Here is an 18,176-nt window from a genome sequence, read left to right on the forward strand (position 1 = left end):
CATAGAAAGGCAGAGCTTGCAGCCTCTTTAGTACTTGCATTCTGATGCCCTAATTCCTCAAACACCTCTCCAAGTATTTAAGTTCCTAAAGGAGAAAGAAGGCTTCATGTACTTAAATGTGCAAAATTCTTTACAGGATTAAGACCTAATTTATGATCAAAAGTAAGAAGCAGTTAAAATAAATGCACAGAGGGAATACACAAGGAAATAGGGAAGAAAGAGCAATGAGCATAAATTATCAAAGTTAGATGGCTGAAAGAGGAAATTTTTCTAAAGGACACACATTAGGACAGAATTTTAAAGTAAAAAGAACATCATAATTCTCTACGTCGCTTTAAAAGTACGAGCTCTAAAATCTAAAAAATACTCAATTCTAGATACTTATACCAGAGCTTAAATAAAACTTGTGATTTTGTCTTTCTGACTTAAGAGTTCAACCATTTCTCCTGTCACGTTTCACCATCACAAATCAGTGAAGTATATAAGCAAGGGAGATAGCAACTAACTCTCTCTGAGATTTCCTTTTGTTTTAGAATTTCCTTCCGTCTAGGTCACTAAACTCCATGTTGGAAAAACTGCATTGCCTCTTTTGTACCAGGTGCTTCAATATAGAAGCTGCTTACTGCTAACAAGATTTCAGCGGACCGATTATGATCCATTGTTAATTAGCGATCTTTATTAGGTCTGTCTCTTCATAATCGCATATGTATTTGTTACAGTGAGATCAACAAACTATTATAGCATTTTGTTGTGAGTATTACATCAAATAGGAACATCCAGAGTATTGAACCAAAGGCCTTTTTACTTTTGACTATGAAAGAGTAGAATTATATATTCAGCTTTCTGGGTTTTTAGATCTACCTCCACTGTTTAGTTTTAAAAACCTTTTCTCACATGAATAGGTCTTTCTTGTTTGAGTACTTTCCATCTGCACTATCAACTTGCAAATAATTTTCTTCCCTTCAAAGGTATCACTTGGAATATGTGCCATCATAATCATTATGATGGTATTTTCAGAGCATTATGGTTATGGCAGGTAATATTTTAAATGTAGACAATATTTTAAATTATCATATACTTTTTACAAGTTAAAAAGACTTTTACATTCATGTTACGTAAATATATACAACCTGAATATTGTTATTAAGTGTCTCAGAAAAAAACATATTTTCAAATCATGCTCCATTGCACACTGCTGGCCGTGTTGATATGCCGTACCAATTCAGAGGACTGGTGATGTCACATGAAGACTTAATTTTTTTCAACTAGTGCCTCAGTTAAGTTTCAGCCTCTTTTTTCTAACTATAAGGGAATCTTAACAAAAAACTCAAAAGAAAAAAAAAGCAGACAGCACAAAGCAAGGATTACTTAAATCTTCATTATTTCCCATTGTTTGCATTTTAAGGCCAAGATACTGTTTTAAGAATAAAACTGTGCTGTGCAGTTTGATCAGAACAATGATTATATAGTTTAACAGAGTATGAAAAAATAATATACATGCAGAAAAGCCAGGTTTTGCACATTATTAACTTTCCAATTTAATTTAAAACGCAGTATAACTCCACAAATAATGGATTAAATACCTGTAGATTTCCTTAGTCTGAAAATAGTGTGTATGGTGAGAACTTGTAAGAAAAAGGAAAAAATAAAGAGTATATCTTAGATGTAATGACAGAAAACAGGGCCCTGAAAGAACTGGGGTGAGAAGTGAGATCTTAAAGAGAAATACTAAAGGCCAAAAGAAGTTTGATGAGAGATCAAGAACGGAAGACCCAACAAGCTAGTCAGCCAACTACATACAGCTTTTAAATCCTTTGTACAATATGATCTGCCAAAGAGCCATCCCAAGAATAATATTGTATTTGTCACCCTGGAGACATTAAATATGGACTTCCTTTACATTTAACCTTTAGAAAAGTGTATAGAACAAATTACACTGTTTTATTTGAAAAAGCAGTAATTAAAATATTACTAAACTATGCATTTTTAAACAATCAGACATATTTTTAAGGTTCAGTCTCAGCTGATAATTTGATGACCAGCCTAACAGAATGCATCCTTTTACTAGATATTTGGGCAAGATTTTCAAGATAGTATTTAAAGATATATTGCATAAATTGCCTAAATACTAGTGTGCAGGTTTTTATTTGTGCTGTAAATTCCTTTAACTTAAATACTGCACACTGGTACTAGCAACCAAAACTTTGCTAGTACTCAGCTCTTCAGTATTCTTTTCAGCTGTCTAGCATCATGTCCTTCTGTTTCCATATCCAATTATTCTTTTCAGTAAGAGAGCTGAATAACATGAGAAATAATAACCTCAATGCCAGCAAAAAAAAAAACAAAAACAAAAAAAAACCAAAAAAAGTAAAAATGGGCTTGGCGAATCAATATAAGTACAGAAGTAATTTCAAAATGTAGCTTTAAATTGAAAAGTTAAAGCCAACACAAAAGATTCCATGTTTCAAGGTTAATACAAGATAATCTCATTTAACTATTATCAGTGAGAATCTTGCTCACTTTACAAGGAGCAGGAGCAAGTGCTATGGGCTCTTTTTTTCCTAACATTAAAAAAATGCTTCTCCAACTTATTGTTACCTGCACACTTTGAAGTACCGTACACACAAAAGACTCAAACAAAAGATGCAGCATAAATATTAAAATTTACCCTTAGCTTACACATGGCGGCACCAGACAGAATACTGTAGGAAATCTGTAACCCACTACTGCATCTAACTAAAGATTTATGTTATGAAGGAATATATACAAATGACTAAGCAGAACACTCAGCATAAGGATTAAGACTTCTTACCCCATATTTACATTGGCGGGATGTTGCTCCATACTGGAAGCGACACTGTTCATCAGCATCATACACCTGACCTGGGGCCACAGCTGGATAAAGAAAGTCACGCTTGGGAGGCTCATTATCAAGGCAAGTACCACGGCCTGAACTGTTCAACATAAAGGACCAAAGGAATTAGGAATTCTATTGACTGTTAATCACAGTAACGATATCATGTATCTAGTTCTTACTTTTAACAGCACTGGGTGTGAAACAAATATGATTGCAATAAACAAAACAGTAAAATGGTACACCCATGATTAAAAAAATATAATTATAGGGAATTAAGAGCTCAAAAGAGTTTTTCATTATTACTATTAAACAAAGATGTTCATTTTAGACTGTGAAATAGATTTCATATATCATCCTTTTAAAAAGTACGGTAATTTTTGAGCCACACAAGACTGATTTTCATTTTTAAGTTTCCTATTTGTGTTCACTGAAGAGTAACTACATTTGGTCATAGAATGAAAAACAAACAAATTAAGCAAATTTAAAAAATGAAGTTTATAATTCTTAACAACCCTTTCAACTCTTCAACAGCTAAGTACTTTACCTTCTTATGGATAATAAATAAGAAGCTCAATTGGCTTATGTAAAAGTACAAACATTTAAATTTCAATATATTTAAGTGTTTGTAAGATTAGGACCTTAATGTGCATTCTTCTATTTGAGCGAACAAAATAATTAGTGATCAAAATTGTCCAGGATCTTTAAATTTGTATATATTTGTACAGACCCAGGATTTTTGCATTAATAATACTTAGTCTTCAAAATTTTATATTTTAACTAATAGCATATTTTAAAAAGTTCGTGTTCTTTTATAATCATTGTTTTTTCAAAATATGTCCACATTCAAACATGATGTTTTAATGTAGTGGAACAAATAAACAAAGCCAAAGGCAGACAGAGTTCTTTTGTTTAGAAACCTTTATATTTTGCTAAATGTAATTATTCAGTTTTATTTARCCAGTGTGCATAAAAGAGGACAGATGCTTTTTTACTTTCATTTCACATGTGAGTAAGTGAGGATTTTTAAAGAATTCTTATGCCAACACTTTAAATTTTTTTCCAACATTCCTATAAATTTTGCCAGTATTCATGTTTTTTTCCCAAATCTTTTCCATGCAGCTTGCCAAAAGAACATAATTTCACAAGTGAATGTTCTGCAGTGTTATTCTGGATATTGCTAATTTTCAATACTTTTCATTTGCAGATAAAAGGAGCAAAAAGCCCTCTTTAACCACATACTTCACATTTTCAATTTTAACCCTTTTTATTCATTTCTTCTAAATAGTACAATAAATCCTTCGGAAAAGCTAACAAACAAACAAAAAACCCTTGACCATTTCAGAAGAGGTAACATAGAAACTATGGCAATAATCAGGTAAATATACGAAAATTACGATATTCAGTTACTAATGCCAATGAATTTAACGTTATTCTCTTGCACATATTCTTCCTAAAATCAAGGCATAGAACACGCTGAAATTATGTTGAAAATGTGTTGAAATGTAAAATATCGAATGTATGAATCAGGAAAGAAAAAAAGGTACTTCCCCTCTTATTTGAATATTTACTCTTGTAAATATATATTTTTTAAAATGGCAAAAGTTGGGAAACTATCCTGCTTTCTTTTGAACCTAAGTATTTCAGCACTGTTCTTTTTGTGTACAAAGAGTACACACTAATAATTGCAATATGGAAGGAACTCAAACACAATCTGATCCTTCTGCATTGTTCAGACTCAACTGCAAATAGGAACTTTGCTTAAACAATCAGTGAAAAGTTTAACATTTAACAATATCTCCAGCTAGTATTGTATATGATAGGAATATTTTGACAAATTTCAGTAGTGCAGAGTTTGGTCTGTAAACTACGATTCCTGTAAACAGGTAGGCAAGGACACAGCATTTAAAAACTCTTATTACCTTTGGTGACTCTCTCCATAGGCATATGGATCCATGCACAGATTAGATTACAGAATCAAGTCTGAATCTTTCAATGCACTGAACCTCTAAATTTAACTCTATACCTACCCTACAAGACATAAAATTGCAGAAATAAATATGTAATGCTAATTTCATATAATGGAAGTCAAAATCCTTGTAGGAAAAAAAAATCCTGCTCTGCTCTAAGGACACCATTTTCATTAAAATGAAATATTGTTATAGTATTAAAAAAGTAAGAAAATGACTAGCCCTTATTGACTTTATTACTCCACCATCTTCCAGACTGAAAATTTGTTTCTCTTTTTCCTTCTGCTTCAGTTCTATTATTTCTCTCAAGGTACTTAGACAAAATTGACACATTTTACAAACTCAGAATAAGAACCTGATACAGTACTGTGTGAACTGAAGTTCACTGAAGTGAACTTTGGAAAAGAAATAGCAAGTGTTATAAAATAGAGTCATGAAACCAAGGACTTCCCACTGGCAATCAAGGGTCTCAGCAAATCTGTGCACAGAAAATTAACACAGAGTGAGGATCTTTGCAGCCTTTCCAGAAGATTTCTACTGGACTCAGAAATGGTGTAATGCTCTTGAGTCTATATCCCTCATCTTCTCCTTCTCTTCACTCCATCAATGGAAAACCCAGATACTTCAGAAAAGACTTCTGCTAAATCTAAGAGGATGAAGCAAAAGGTGCTTGATGAATAAAGATACTGGAACATTTCTCTAAACTGAGATCTGAAAGTAATCATCAGGCATACGGAAGTGAAAAAACAAACAAACACTATATAGATGTAAAAAAGATAATGAGAAGGGAAAGAATGCCCCAATACCTTCATCTCTGCATTTCTAGATTTTTTTTTTTCTTTGGAATCAGTTTTGCACTTTGTGATTTTATCTTATGTAGCTAGCACACATAAAGTCAAAAGACCTTGCAGGATATCCCCATGAGAGCATTTATATTTTTTAAGAGGGAGTAGACAATCCTCACAAGATTAAATGACAGATCAAGGCACCTGTGTGGACACCACTTCTATAGTCAAGGCTCTAAAGAGAAAATGCAAAAACTATGCGTGTTGACTTTTAATACTTTATGCTCATACTACAATATATCTATTTCCAAATATCTCAGCAGCATACACAGTAGAAAATAAGAGGAAAATATCCCAGAATAGTGACACTGAATTAGGTTTTAAATGTAAAAAATTGTCTCATTTATATTAATGATGAGGAATACAATGCAAACTATGACTATCATATATTAAATTTACTGTAAATATTTTAATGATCTATTACAGCTGTACATAGATAGTATATATCTTTAATTCTATTATAGAATTACTGACAGAAATATGAGAAATTTCGTAAGTTACATTACATTTATCTTTTAAATTATGTTCACGTATACCAATAGTAAAATATATTAACTATAAATATTGTGCTTCATATATACACATATACATATAAGGATACATATTACTTGTRTGTGCATATATAACATTTGTCTCCTATTAGAATCCTTACTTCATACTTACTACCTATTTTTCCTGAGTAAAACTGATTTTTAGTGAGTACCAAGATATATTATACAGGTTAAAAAAAACTGTTTAACTTTACATTAAGGAATAAACTCACTGGTCTAAAGGCATAAATATTTGTGGAACTGGAGCTTAAGTACAGGAAGTGTGATTTAAGGTGGTATGTCTAAAACTGAAATGAGCTAGAATAGGATTACTAAATACAAACATTCTTGAACTTCTGAGAAACTGAAATATAGATATGGACTTATGAATCTCTCTCTCTGATGATAATTTCTATTTGTTTCCAATCTTTTATGCAGGCCTGACGATATGACTGATTATCACTTCAGATTTCATCTCAAAGACCCTTTCATTTTCTACAAGGTTGTCATAATTATCAATATTTCTTTTGTTTGGTACTAAAAAACATGCTACTTCTTTAATGATGTTTTCTCTCCACAATATGATCTGCAGTCCAAAGTGTTCTTTTTTCTTTCAAATATTATCCAGGAGCCATACTAGAAAAAGTCTATTGGTCCACCGAGCTACCTGGCCTTAAGAGTTTGGGAGATATTAAGCTATAAAACGTAGGACTAATTTGTTGGGTTTTGTTAATTTTATCAAACATTTCTACAAAAAAAGTTAGTGGGAACAGACTGCTGGTTCGGCTCATTAAAATTTGTTCACATTAAAATAACCCAAAAGTTAGACAGACTCTTACTTGCCAAGTCAACATTTAAAACCATATTGTGAGCCCATGTCTACAGAAACTGGTTCTTTTTTAAAAAACTGGGACGTCTTTTAAACAAAATATTGACTCTTGAAGTTTGAGAATCCACAATAAATGGGAATATATCATTTTTATCAAAATAACTGTTGGCTAAAAAATTTCCCTAGTAAGCTTTCAAGTAAAAGAAAAAAGAGGCAAATTATAATCCAAAGGATAGGACACAGCATCACAGAATGGTTAAGGTTGGAATGGACCTCTGGAGATCATCTAGTCCAACTCCCTGTTCAAGCAGGGTCACCTACAGCACAATGACAGAAAAGTCACTAGGGTAACACTGAATAGTAAATTTTCTCCAGTGACTGGAGAATGAGATATGGAATTTAGATACACCTGATGTGACCTTATTTTACAAGACTACTCTTAGCTTGTACTTTTTAAAAGTTAATTTAGATTTCTGGAGTATTGTGGGATTAGCTAATCTGCCCTAGGTAGCATAAGAGGCAAATATTTAAGTGCCTTTTATCTATCTTGCATATCCATTTGTATGTTCAAGATCTAAGGCCCAGATGATACCTGGACACAGGCACTGGAAGATATCTGATATTCTCTGTATGTACTTGCTTGGATCCAGATAGTTTGGCTCCTTTTTTCCAGATTTAGAAAGGTGTAGCCTTTGAGATCTAAATCCTGCTGTATGGCAATCCTAGAGACCCTTCAAGAATTTCCTGTATTAAATCTTACTTATTTAAAGATTCCTGGTTCTTCTCCATTCCTCTTCAAAAGACAATCCTGACTCAGACAAAAGTAAGCAACTATAGTTCCAGAAATCATCCAAATTATAGTATTACAAAAGCAACTGAAAAAGGAATTGTAAGTAAGTTCTCTTTTTTAAAGTCTAGGGATCTGCATGACTATAGCAGGCACACTGTATAAACACATTTTGCATATAACGAAACCTGAATGCTGTATCTATATAAKTATATATATAATATATATAAGTGTATATATATTTTATATATATATATAAAAAAGTATRTTTATGCTACATAGAATTAAATTTAAAATGATTGGTTTTACATCATGCAGTATCTTCAGGGTTCATTCATTTTTTCCTATAAACTATTTTTGAGGATTTTTAGCATTCTCACAGGAATTTCTGTCCTCTGACAGTGCTCATCGAGCCTTCAATTCTCAGTGAGCATTTTTGCATTTAGTTCCATAAAAGGTTAGAGAAACTTAAAGCTGCTGTAAAGCATTTATCAACACTTTGCCAACCTTTTGCCCTAACATAAAAACTGTCTTTCTCATAGTTACAAAATACGGCCATTTCAAACCTGTGCTGGCTAATCTTCCTGGAAGCTCTGATAGCTCTGTTAACAATACATAGCTTTGCTTTGCCTTTATTACTATCCTTACCATCACTTCCATCCTCTACCTGGTCATCCAGCAAAATAAACAATTCTCCTAAGTAGTAGCTGGTATCTTCCAACTGATATTTAATGGCYGTTCTTCAATTTCTTCTGTTTGTCCTAAGTCTGGAAAACTTTTATCTGAGTGTAGTTTTTAGAAAGTCTTGAGGAAGAAGGTTAAATTGAGTCCTCCTTTGAGTATCACCAAGATGACTTCTCTTTCAAAATGCTTCTGCATGATGAGAAAGTACAGAAAGGCTTTGTCTATCTTGTGAAACAGTGCACCATACAAAAATACCTTAGCAAGTGGTCACCCAACCTGGTAAATCCACATGGATCTAACCTTACTTGTAGCACTGTGAACACTTTACCAGCTTCATGCTGAATGCATTCCAGCTGCATTATCCTGGCACCATGACAGCCCTGCCCTAACTTGGCTGGACTGCACCCAGACCCAAGTCGATAAATCCAAAAGCTGTTGTGATATGTCACACAGACTCACTGGTTCAGGTTTCTGCTAACTTGGGCATCTCTGCATTTCATTCCACCATGCTCTACTTTTCTTTCCAGATATAGCTAAATGAACCCTAAATTAGCCATATCCACTGTGCACAGAAAAAGCACTTGTCATCCTTGTTTGTTGTCTTTTGATTCTTGTCTTTGGTGTTTTCCCATTCTTGAGAAAAATAGAGAGGAAGAGAGCTCTAAATCAGCATTTTCCTCATCTGGTTGTTAAGTTGTGAAGAAGCATAAAAAAAATTGAATCATTTTTCCTTTCTAGATGCAGACTGTTCTGCTACATGGGAGCAGTCTGGGAATTGTTACCACATGAAATTCTCTTTTTTTCCTTGCTTCTTGCTCTCTGATGATGACTTGCAATAGATATGCCTCTGCCCTTAAAAACGTTCTGCCTCAAGGAAATATGTGAATGGGTAAAGAAAAAGTGATTTTGGCTTCTGACAGCTGTTCTGCAGGGACCTGTGCAACTGGCATCTTAACAGCTTCTTGCTGTCATTGAGGAAAGTACACGAAAAGCTGTGGAGGCACAGCACTAGACACTTGGGAAAAATAAACTATAATTTTATAGGGGAAAAAAAGATTGATTCTGATGCAAACTATTCTACTTTGTGAAATAATGCAACAACTATTTTAAGAAAAAACATCATCTACACAGAGAGTATTTAAGCCACAAACAATAAGTAGCACAGATTTATAATGAACAGATAATCTTTGAGAATTTTTTTATAACTATAAAATTAGTAGATGGAAAAGAATCTCTGGCTTATAGTACATTTTATAACAATGTATCTTATACAGTTGGAAAATCAATTCATAATTGAAACAGACAGATCCATGTTTATCCAAGGTGGCTTTGAAAAAAAATCTGCATTCTGAGTTTTAAAAACATAACTGAAAAATCATTAAAAGTAACCTATAATTGGAATTATTTCTAGGGTTCAATATCATCTGGTATCTTCAATAATCATTTCTATGAAATACACAAATGGTACTAATTTGACAAGAGTTGCAAACATAGACAATGATAAAGAAGTATCTCAAAAAATCAGGAGAGATAGGAATAGATTCATCAGAACACTATTCTAGCTTTATGCCAGCCTAACTACAATTTCAGTGGCATCTCACTGACTTAAAACTGAAACTTAATTGTGAATCAAACATGGGGAATGCAAAAGCATAAATAATACATAAATAATGTAAGTAATACATAAAATAATGAGTAAATAATATATAAAAATTTAAATGCAATAAAGTAGTAAAGGCACAAGCTATACAGGTTTTTTAAATTGATACAGCAGAAAGTTAAAAGGTCACTACATACATGGGAGGCATCTAGCTAAGAAACAAGAAAGTTCATCCAGACTGAAATTTAAAAACCATGAAGGACCATTATGATCAAATGCTCTGACCTGTTCTGTTTGCAGCGTAACACAAGCCATAGAATTGTACCACGTTTCTCTAAATCCTTGAATATGAAATAACTGCTTTAACTACCTGTGGAGTAACACCTTCATCTATAGACAAGATATTTTCAGGACAATAATGAGTTCAAAATAAGAGTTGCAAAGACAGCAACAAACAAAGGAAAGACAAGACTGAGAATAATAAAACTCTTATGAGAAGCAAACCTCCAAATGCTACAAGAAAATATTTGAAACTTAAACTGATAGTCAGAACTACTAAGCTGGGAAATAATCTCCCAAAAGAGATGAAAAATCCCATTCTTGATCATAGTTAAAACTAAACTGCATAACATACCAGAAAGAATACTAAAGGGAATGGACAGCATTGCATTGACAGAAGTGATTGGCAGTGATAAAACAAGATGACTTTGTCTATTTTTTCATTTAATTTGTGTTAAATGAATGTATATATATTTCTTATCAGAAAACTAATTTATATTCCAAGAAACATGTACCACAAATATATGTTGGATGATTTGGTCAGAATAATTTAGTTTAGGCTGTCATACCAGTCATCCCAAACACCGCAGTACAAAAAACACCAGTGGGTAGCTCAGTAGGGTGATACAAAGTGCCTTAACCTGAAGAGAAGTATATTCATCTGAACAATGACTAATATCAGCACAAAATTGTCCACTGACTCTTTATGGAGTCTAAGCACCTCTTTAGAACAAGTCAATGCTCCTGTACAGTGTGTGGGAAGCTGTATTAGAATCAATAAAAAACAAATACTATTGGTCTGGATGGGTCCAGGTAAGACTGATCAGCACCTTATTCTGAGATTAGGTATCTAAAAGAAGTTCATTTTATTCATTGTAGTCTAGTGGTTAGATTGTTAGGTGTGTTAGGTGTACTGTTTAAGTACACCTCCTATAACATAATAAGTATCTAAATTATTAAACAACCTGTATTTCTTAAAGGAATGACTACATTGACAACACTGAACTTATCAAATAATTGCAGTTTGCCTCCATAAAGACCCCTGCATAACACACACTTTAACAACTCTTGTTATTAATCTATTCTCAGTCACAGTATTTCGGTGTCTGTCTTCTACAGTGTAAATTACATACAAAGCCTTCGTTATGCATCATGCAGGCCAATGTATATCAAACAGCAAATTTTTGTGACAAACATATTTTGATGGGTTTAATATATTATTTTAATAGAAGTAAATGTCCCAAGTAGCATAAAGTCAAAAATGTATTTCTGGATAAAAATCACCACACTGTTAGCATATTTTAAAGTTATTAACTCAAACAGAAGACCTAGTAACAAAACAGGAAAATGAAATTTAAGAGAAACAGGGATAGAATTATGTTCTCTTAAATAGATTGCCTCACATTGTGCATGTATTTAACAAAATACACCCCATATTCTTCCCCTATTTCTTACTATCAGATTAATGAAGTAATGAAATATGCTCAGCACTTCAAAATGTTTTGAATAGATCAAAAATGAGAACTGTGAAGTTGAGAACACAGCAGAAGCTTTTCCATTACACAGAAAAAATACTGTACAATATTAATATCTGAAGTGACTCATTACACTTTTGTCTTTTCATCCTTAAATTGTAAACTATTAGAAAAAGTCACTGCAGCTCCACCAACTATTCATTCTGAAAGGTGTGAATTTTTGAAACAATTTATCATTTTTCCTGAGAGGTTACTTACTCCAAAAAACTGGTGATGTAATCCCGACTGCAGGCTGACCAAGAGAAAGGGTTGGTGTTTGCTGTAATATGAGCTGCCATTAGCTTTGCTGCTTCGTGACCTTTGGTCCCACAGGAATTCCCAATTCCATCATGATTCATACCAAAACTGCCCAAAAGAGGAGGAGAAAAACAGCCCATTACTCTTCTTCAGCATCAGGCATCTCTTAAAACTTAATGCAATTTTTACAAAGATCATGTCTGGACTTAAAAGAACACTCTTAGTACAGCAGAACTGTAAGCAGAGAAGCAGGATCAATTAAACTCTGTCTAGTTAGTCACATCTCAGAATACTGCACAATTGTTTAGCATTTTTTTTTGCAGAGTTTTGAAAACATCTTACTTATAAAACTTTTTTAAAAAAGTTTCACAACATTCTTGCAACATAAATTAAAGGTAGTTGGTCCCATTTTGGGTATTTTACCTGAATAAGGACTATACATTAAGGCACCTGGATTAGTAAAAAGAGACAAATAAGGAGTAGGTCATGTTTCTGTAACAGTACAGTATCTACATACAGCAGCCAATGAAAGTTCAAGTAGAACTTGGTTTTGCAGTTCCCAGGGCCATGCTGTATGCATGCTTCCTCTATATATCCACTCATATGGATGAGACTTTAAGTCTCTATTTTAAGTCCCCTTTGTCATGGAACTTAAGCAAAGGAGACTTAAGATCAGTGGAAAACACAGGAAGAAATCTCTGGGTCATCATTCAGGAACAAGAATGTGTTGAGGCAATCCATTGTGATCTTCTAGAAACTTTCAGGGCTGATTGCAAAAAGACACAACTGAGGGTACATTAGTGGCTGGTCATCTCTCTATAGACAGAAAGAAGAGTATTTCATACCACTTTCTTTACTGAAAGCAGTGACAGTGTTGTCAATTAATCTGAACGTATTGTTCCAGAATGTGGTATAAAATTAGGAGACCTGCATGTTACTCTGAGCTCCAAGACACTGGATACTGTTTCACCTCTTCAGCTGACCATTACGACCTAAAAGCACAAGGTATAGCGAAGTATTCCTCCCAGCAATCATTAATATCACTGATATACAAAAAGGAACCTCAACGAATGTAGTTGATGGATATTCCTTCCAGGCTGAGGAAGGACCTGATCAGAGAAAAAAGCATCACTTCCATGCCTATGGGGTATCTCCTTGTGGAATACAAAGTCTACAGCAATGTCTGMCTGCAACCTGTCTATTGCATAGCGTCTCATAAACACAGGAAATCATATGCTGTATTATACATGAGAAAGGTCTGACTGACATCTTAGGTTATTACAACCTCAAATGGAGAATACTCCCTGGCATATACTAAAACTTCAGCTCTAAATACAACTCCTGTCTGAGTAACCTATGTGCTATACTGAAACTTTGAAACCATTGTTAAATGTTATAATCGCTCTTCAATATCAATATACGTTCTGGAGGGAAGGAGTTAAGATGTCCAAACAAACTGAATCAGAATTTTACAATGGAAAACATAGTTTATTGGCCTAATTCTCAAMTGCTATCATATGAGGGGGTGCCTCAAAGGGAAACCTTTTCTTTTGAATTACTTCTGTATAATTTCTTAAAACAGAAAACTTCAAGTTTTAACAATCTCTGCAAGTGAGTCTCTTACAGAAGTGAACATATAGGAAGGAAGGAAGAGTTGAATTGCATTCTAACTATTTCTGATGTCCAGATATTCATAGTTACTGCATTTCAATTTTCAAAAAAATAACATAGGCAGACTCCAACTGTCTGGAAATGAAATAGAGTCCAAATGAGATTTGTAACCTTTGGGCCTATCAACAAAAGAACAGATTTTATAGTTTAATAGCATAACTTCTTCTACCAACTTCCRTGTGAAAAAAATGTTGTTGATGGTAGCAGTGTTTTGTCTGAAAAAAAGCGTGTCTGCAAATGGAAGCTGCTATTCCTGATGTGCACAGGAACTCAAGGTCTTTTCTTAACTTTTTTTCCCTGAATATTTATTCATCTCAATAATCTATTCACTTCTAGGAAGGCTCTTCCATTCACCTTTGCTTCTGAATTTAATACAAAACTGATCATTAATGCAGGTAATCTTCTGAGGGTTGGAAAGAGGGGTTGCAATTGCTGTCATCTTTCTCCAAAGACGGTAGTGGCAATATGCCATTATAGTTCAGTAATTTGCACCCTTATGGCCATGACTGCAGAGGAAAATACATTTCTGACCAAAGCACCAATTTTATTTCCATGAGTACACATCATTTATATTTGGTCATCATTATACTAAGGCTACCTCTTTCACAAAAGCAAGTTTGCAACTGGATTGGAGTGGGAAGGCAAGGAAGAAAGGAGGGAACACAGAATGGTCCTTATGGAGCCACTGGTAAAATTTACTTCCCTATTTGAAACTGAGTAAATGGATACAGATGGTATTTTTTTTGCTGGCTTAAACAGCCTGTCTAAAACTAACAGTACAGTTCTGGTTTTAGAAGAACAGCTGGATGACCAAGGAGATAGTCAGAAGTCTTAACTAACACAGAGGAACTTTTCTATGAAGTTACCTTTCTGCCTACCATCTCATGAAAGTGTAACAGAAAGTGTTTGGTGCAGCATCCTTGAATCACTGTTTTTCTTCAAGCATTACAGCTCCTCTTCTCCCAAAAGAGTCTACATCTACATAATATATAAGAATTATGTAAYGCAGCAGCTCAAACGGCTTTAATATCGTAACTGAAACTCTCTTGCAATTTCTCTACAGTTGGTACATTTCTTAGAAATGCTAAGAAGGTGGCACATCTGGCTAGTTAGTGCTCTGTGTCCGTTTCATTTACTAGTATCTGCAATGCAATGGATTCTTTTTTTCTTGGCAATCTGCTTTTCCTTGTATCTGAAAGAAATATTTGTATTACACATCCAACTTAAAATCTGACCTCAAAAATCACAGAGGTAATTGGTCTCAGCTGTACTGAATAAAAAGGCAATTGATAACCAGAGACCCTGGGGTAAAAGTGAAGGGAAGGATAGGAATGTGAAGTTCTTTTTTATCCTTCTTTTATCTTGTGAAAGAACAATACTACAGACACATCTCTCCCAAATTCCTACAATTTCATTTTATCTAAGATGAGGTTGCTGATTTGTTGGGTGGTTCTAAATTCTGATCGTTATAGTTGCCATAAGAGGTACTGCTTATGAATCTGAAATCACAGCACTTATTTTTGTGAGACAGCCAGGATGCTTCTGCCTTGATTTATTACCTAAACACTTCAGACTCAAAGACAGATCCCAAACAATCTGAATGCTCCTCAGAGGTTCATTTTTATATATCAACTATTTTTCTGGCACTGAAGTTATCTGAAGTGTGCTACTCATGTGAATTGTTTTTCTCACTCCTTGTTAGCAATCAATTATTTCTGTCTTCCAATTGTAGTGTTAGTGATTTGCATATCACGCCGTTTCCTAGTTTTCTTGGCATTTGGAACACCAAGAACTGCAGAGGTCTCTAATTTTTCTTTACTCTAAATACAATAGGGGATGTTCATATTTTTGTTCACTTACAGATGCATGAGTTACAGCAGATATGGGAGAATTTGGCCTAATCCTTTTAAAGCAGCCCTTAATTTGTTCTGCCACTGTTTAACAGGGTTGAGAAGAAAGTACAGGAGACGGAAAATCTTGAGTCATATGAGGCAACAAAGCTACAAAAATACAAGTGAAGAGAAATACTATAAAATCAAGCTCTTGATCTTCTTGTCCACTACCAGACACTGATTTACAGTTGTATAACCCCACATAACTCTTTTGGAAAACATTCATTTAACTCTTAGTATATATGTTAATTTTGCCTTTTTTAGTACAAATACTTAGTATAAAACTTTTTAAGGTTAAGCTTTGTCTCTTTTCTCCCTTAAAAAGAATGAATGAATTTTCAAGCTGAGCATCTTGACTTGGGTATGTTTGTAGATCTTCCTTGACTGTTTCAGTGTGCCACTTAGCATAGCCCTTGGAACATTTATGGAGAAAGAAGCAAGAGTCAGGGGAGGGACATAAAAGTGCACAAGTGAAGAGACCTTTAAAAAGTAAAGCTCTAATACAGCGGGAAGAGGAAACGCATGCTTGCACAAGTATTTCTCAGATTAGATGTAAGATCTAGAGAGTAAATAAGAATTCGCTTGTAAAAATTGCCAGCTTATTAAGTTACTGCTTAGACAAGACTTACTCTTTTTCATAAACTATTTTCATAAACTACTCATTTTATTTTTAGTATTTTGTGTTTGCTCCAGTAYCTATTAAATGATGTCACTTAAATCTTTAGAAATTTGGTATTTTATCTAATTAAAAGATTTTAATCTAATTACTAGATTAATAGCTAGTATATTCATATGGCTTAGCATATCTATTCACTGAATCTCTAATCTACATTGAAAAAATAAGTCCACATTGAAAAAATAAGGAAACTACCAAAGTCAGTTTTATTATATCTATAAAAACCTATAGTTTTAAATTGTCTTTTCTTAGTGACACTGAAACTTGTGCAAAGGTGGAAGAGAAGGAAGAAGTATCAGCATTAGAAGGAGATTCAATATTAACCTTGCTCAACCAAGATAGTAATAATTTGAACAAAAACTATTACTAACAAATAAAGAAAATTTTCTTGTAATACCAGACACATGAACCTCATGTAACCCACGCAGCAATTTCTGTATGGATAGATATGACAATTTTTTTAATTACTTTCATGTCTATTAGTAGATAAATACTTCTAAATTGATACAATATTATCAACTGGTACTTTTTTGGAAAAAAGTACCATTTTCATATTTTATGTTTTATAGTAATCAAACAACAGAACTTGATTTTTTTTACCACATCCTTCATGCCCTGTCATAAGGGAYTGCTCTCCCCTTTCTCTCTATGTAAAAGACCTTGTATTTCTAGCCAGTGTTATAAAAGCATTGGTTATTGCTTCATAATTGCATRCAAATTGCAACTCACTTTTAAATGAAAAAGAAAATAAAAAAGAATAAAAAGAATAAARAAGTAGGGTCTTGACCTACTTTTCAGACTGTAAGACTAAATATTAGACTATTTTCCCTTGGTACCACAAACACCGATATTCATCTATCATAACTACATCACACTGCATTGTTCCCTTCAAGGGAGGGATCAAGATTATTTGGCTACTTCCCTTTGTACTTTCGTATCTTAGTGTGAATTTTAACCTTAACTGCTGATTTCCTGTATTTAGAGATCATTATACGGTTTGGAGCATCCCTAGTCCTTTATTCTGAAGCAGTGCAGAACTCCTGACTTTGATTTCATTAGACATACTACTTCCCTGAAAATCTGGGAAGCATTTATTGAATAATGTAGCTTTATAAAAAGCATATCTGCCATGAAATTCATAAAATTTTTGCATTCTTTTAGTTTAACACTTTTCCCATTTACTTCCTATACGTCCTTCTTCTCTCTGAGGTATGGCTGATGATCAAACACACAATCAAATGAAATTTTGACATATTAACATAATTTAATATTAAATAACTTCTGAAGCTCTTCAAAACACTGCAAATTCCAATTTACTGAAAAAAAACACAGCCTATTCAGAAATCTGAACTTTATTATGGGAAAATGGCAGATTTCTGAGAGACTCAGAAAAAAAAGTACAGCACAAATTTCTCCTCTAGCTTAATATTGCCATAGCTATTCAGTTTTCATGTCACAAGAGTAACATCAAGTAATGTTTCTGTGCTCTACAAAGCAGGAGTCTGAATGCAACAGAGCTCTACACTATAGGTCAAAGTGGAATGTACTGCCTCTAATCAGGAAGCAAACTTCTGAGCTCAGATTTCCTTCAGAAATTCATGATGCCCTGAAGGTTACTGTAACCTTCCTCTTCACTCTCTTTTATTCTACTTACACTTTTGTTAAGATCTGTGAAATATTATCATATTCCTTTTGCTTGATTAAAATGCTTTAATGTAAGACAAATGATTTTACTATTGCTAACTCTGTATTTCAAATATTTTCCACATATTTAGTCTTCATATTGT

The 18,176-nt window shown here is 33.6% G+C and overlaps 1 protein-coding gene across 3 annotated transcripts in view; it reads right to left on the bottom strand.

Annotated features, from left to right (window-relative positions):
- The window catches only part of ADAMTS6 (ADAM metallopeptidase with thrombospondin type 1 motif 6), a 155,909-nt gene that overhangs the window by 67,064 nt on the left and 70,669 nt on the right, over positions 1 to 18,176 (bottom strand). For all 3 annotated transcript variants that reach the window (XM_085322418.1, XM_085322417.1, XM_085322419.1), the window contains exons 10-11: positions 12,112 to 12,258; positions 2,813 to 2,954 (exon numbers count right to left, since the gene is read on the bottom strand). In XM_085322418.1, coding sequence (XP_085178544.1) covers positions 2,813 to 2,954; positions 12,112 to 12,258 — 289 coding nt within the window. The remainder of the gene's footprint in view (positions 1 to 2,812; positions 2,955 to 12,111; positions 12,259 to 18,176) is intronic.

The sequence above is a fragment of the Rhea americana genome, unplaced genomic scaffold (assembly GCF_003343005.1).
Source record: "Rhea americana isolate MKP2758 unplaced genomic scaffold, rheAme1 scaffold_77, whole genome shotgun sequence".
NCBI lineage: Eukaryota > Metazoa > Chordata > Aves > Rheiformes > Rheidae > Rhea > Rhea americana.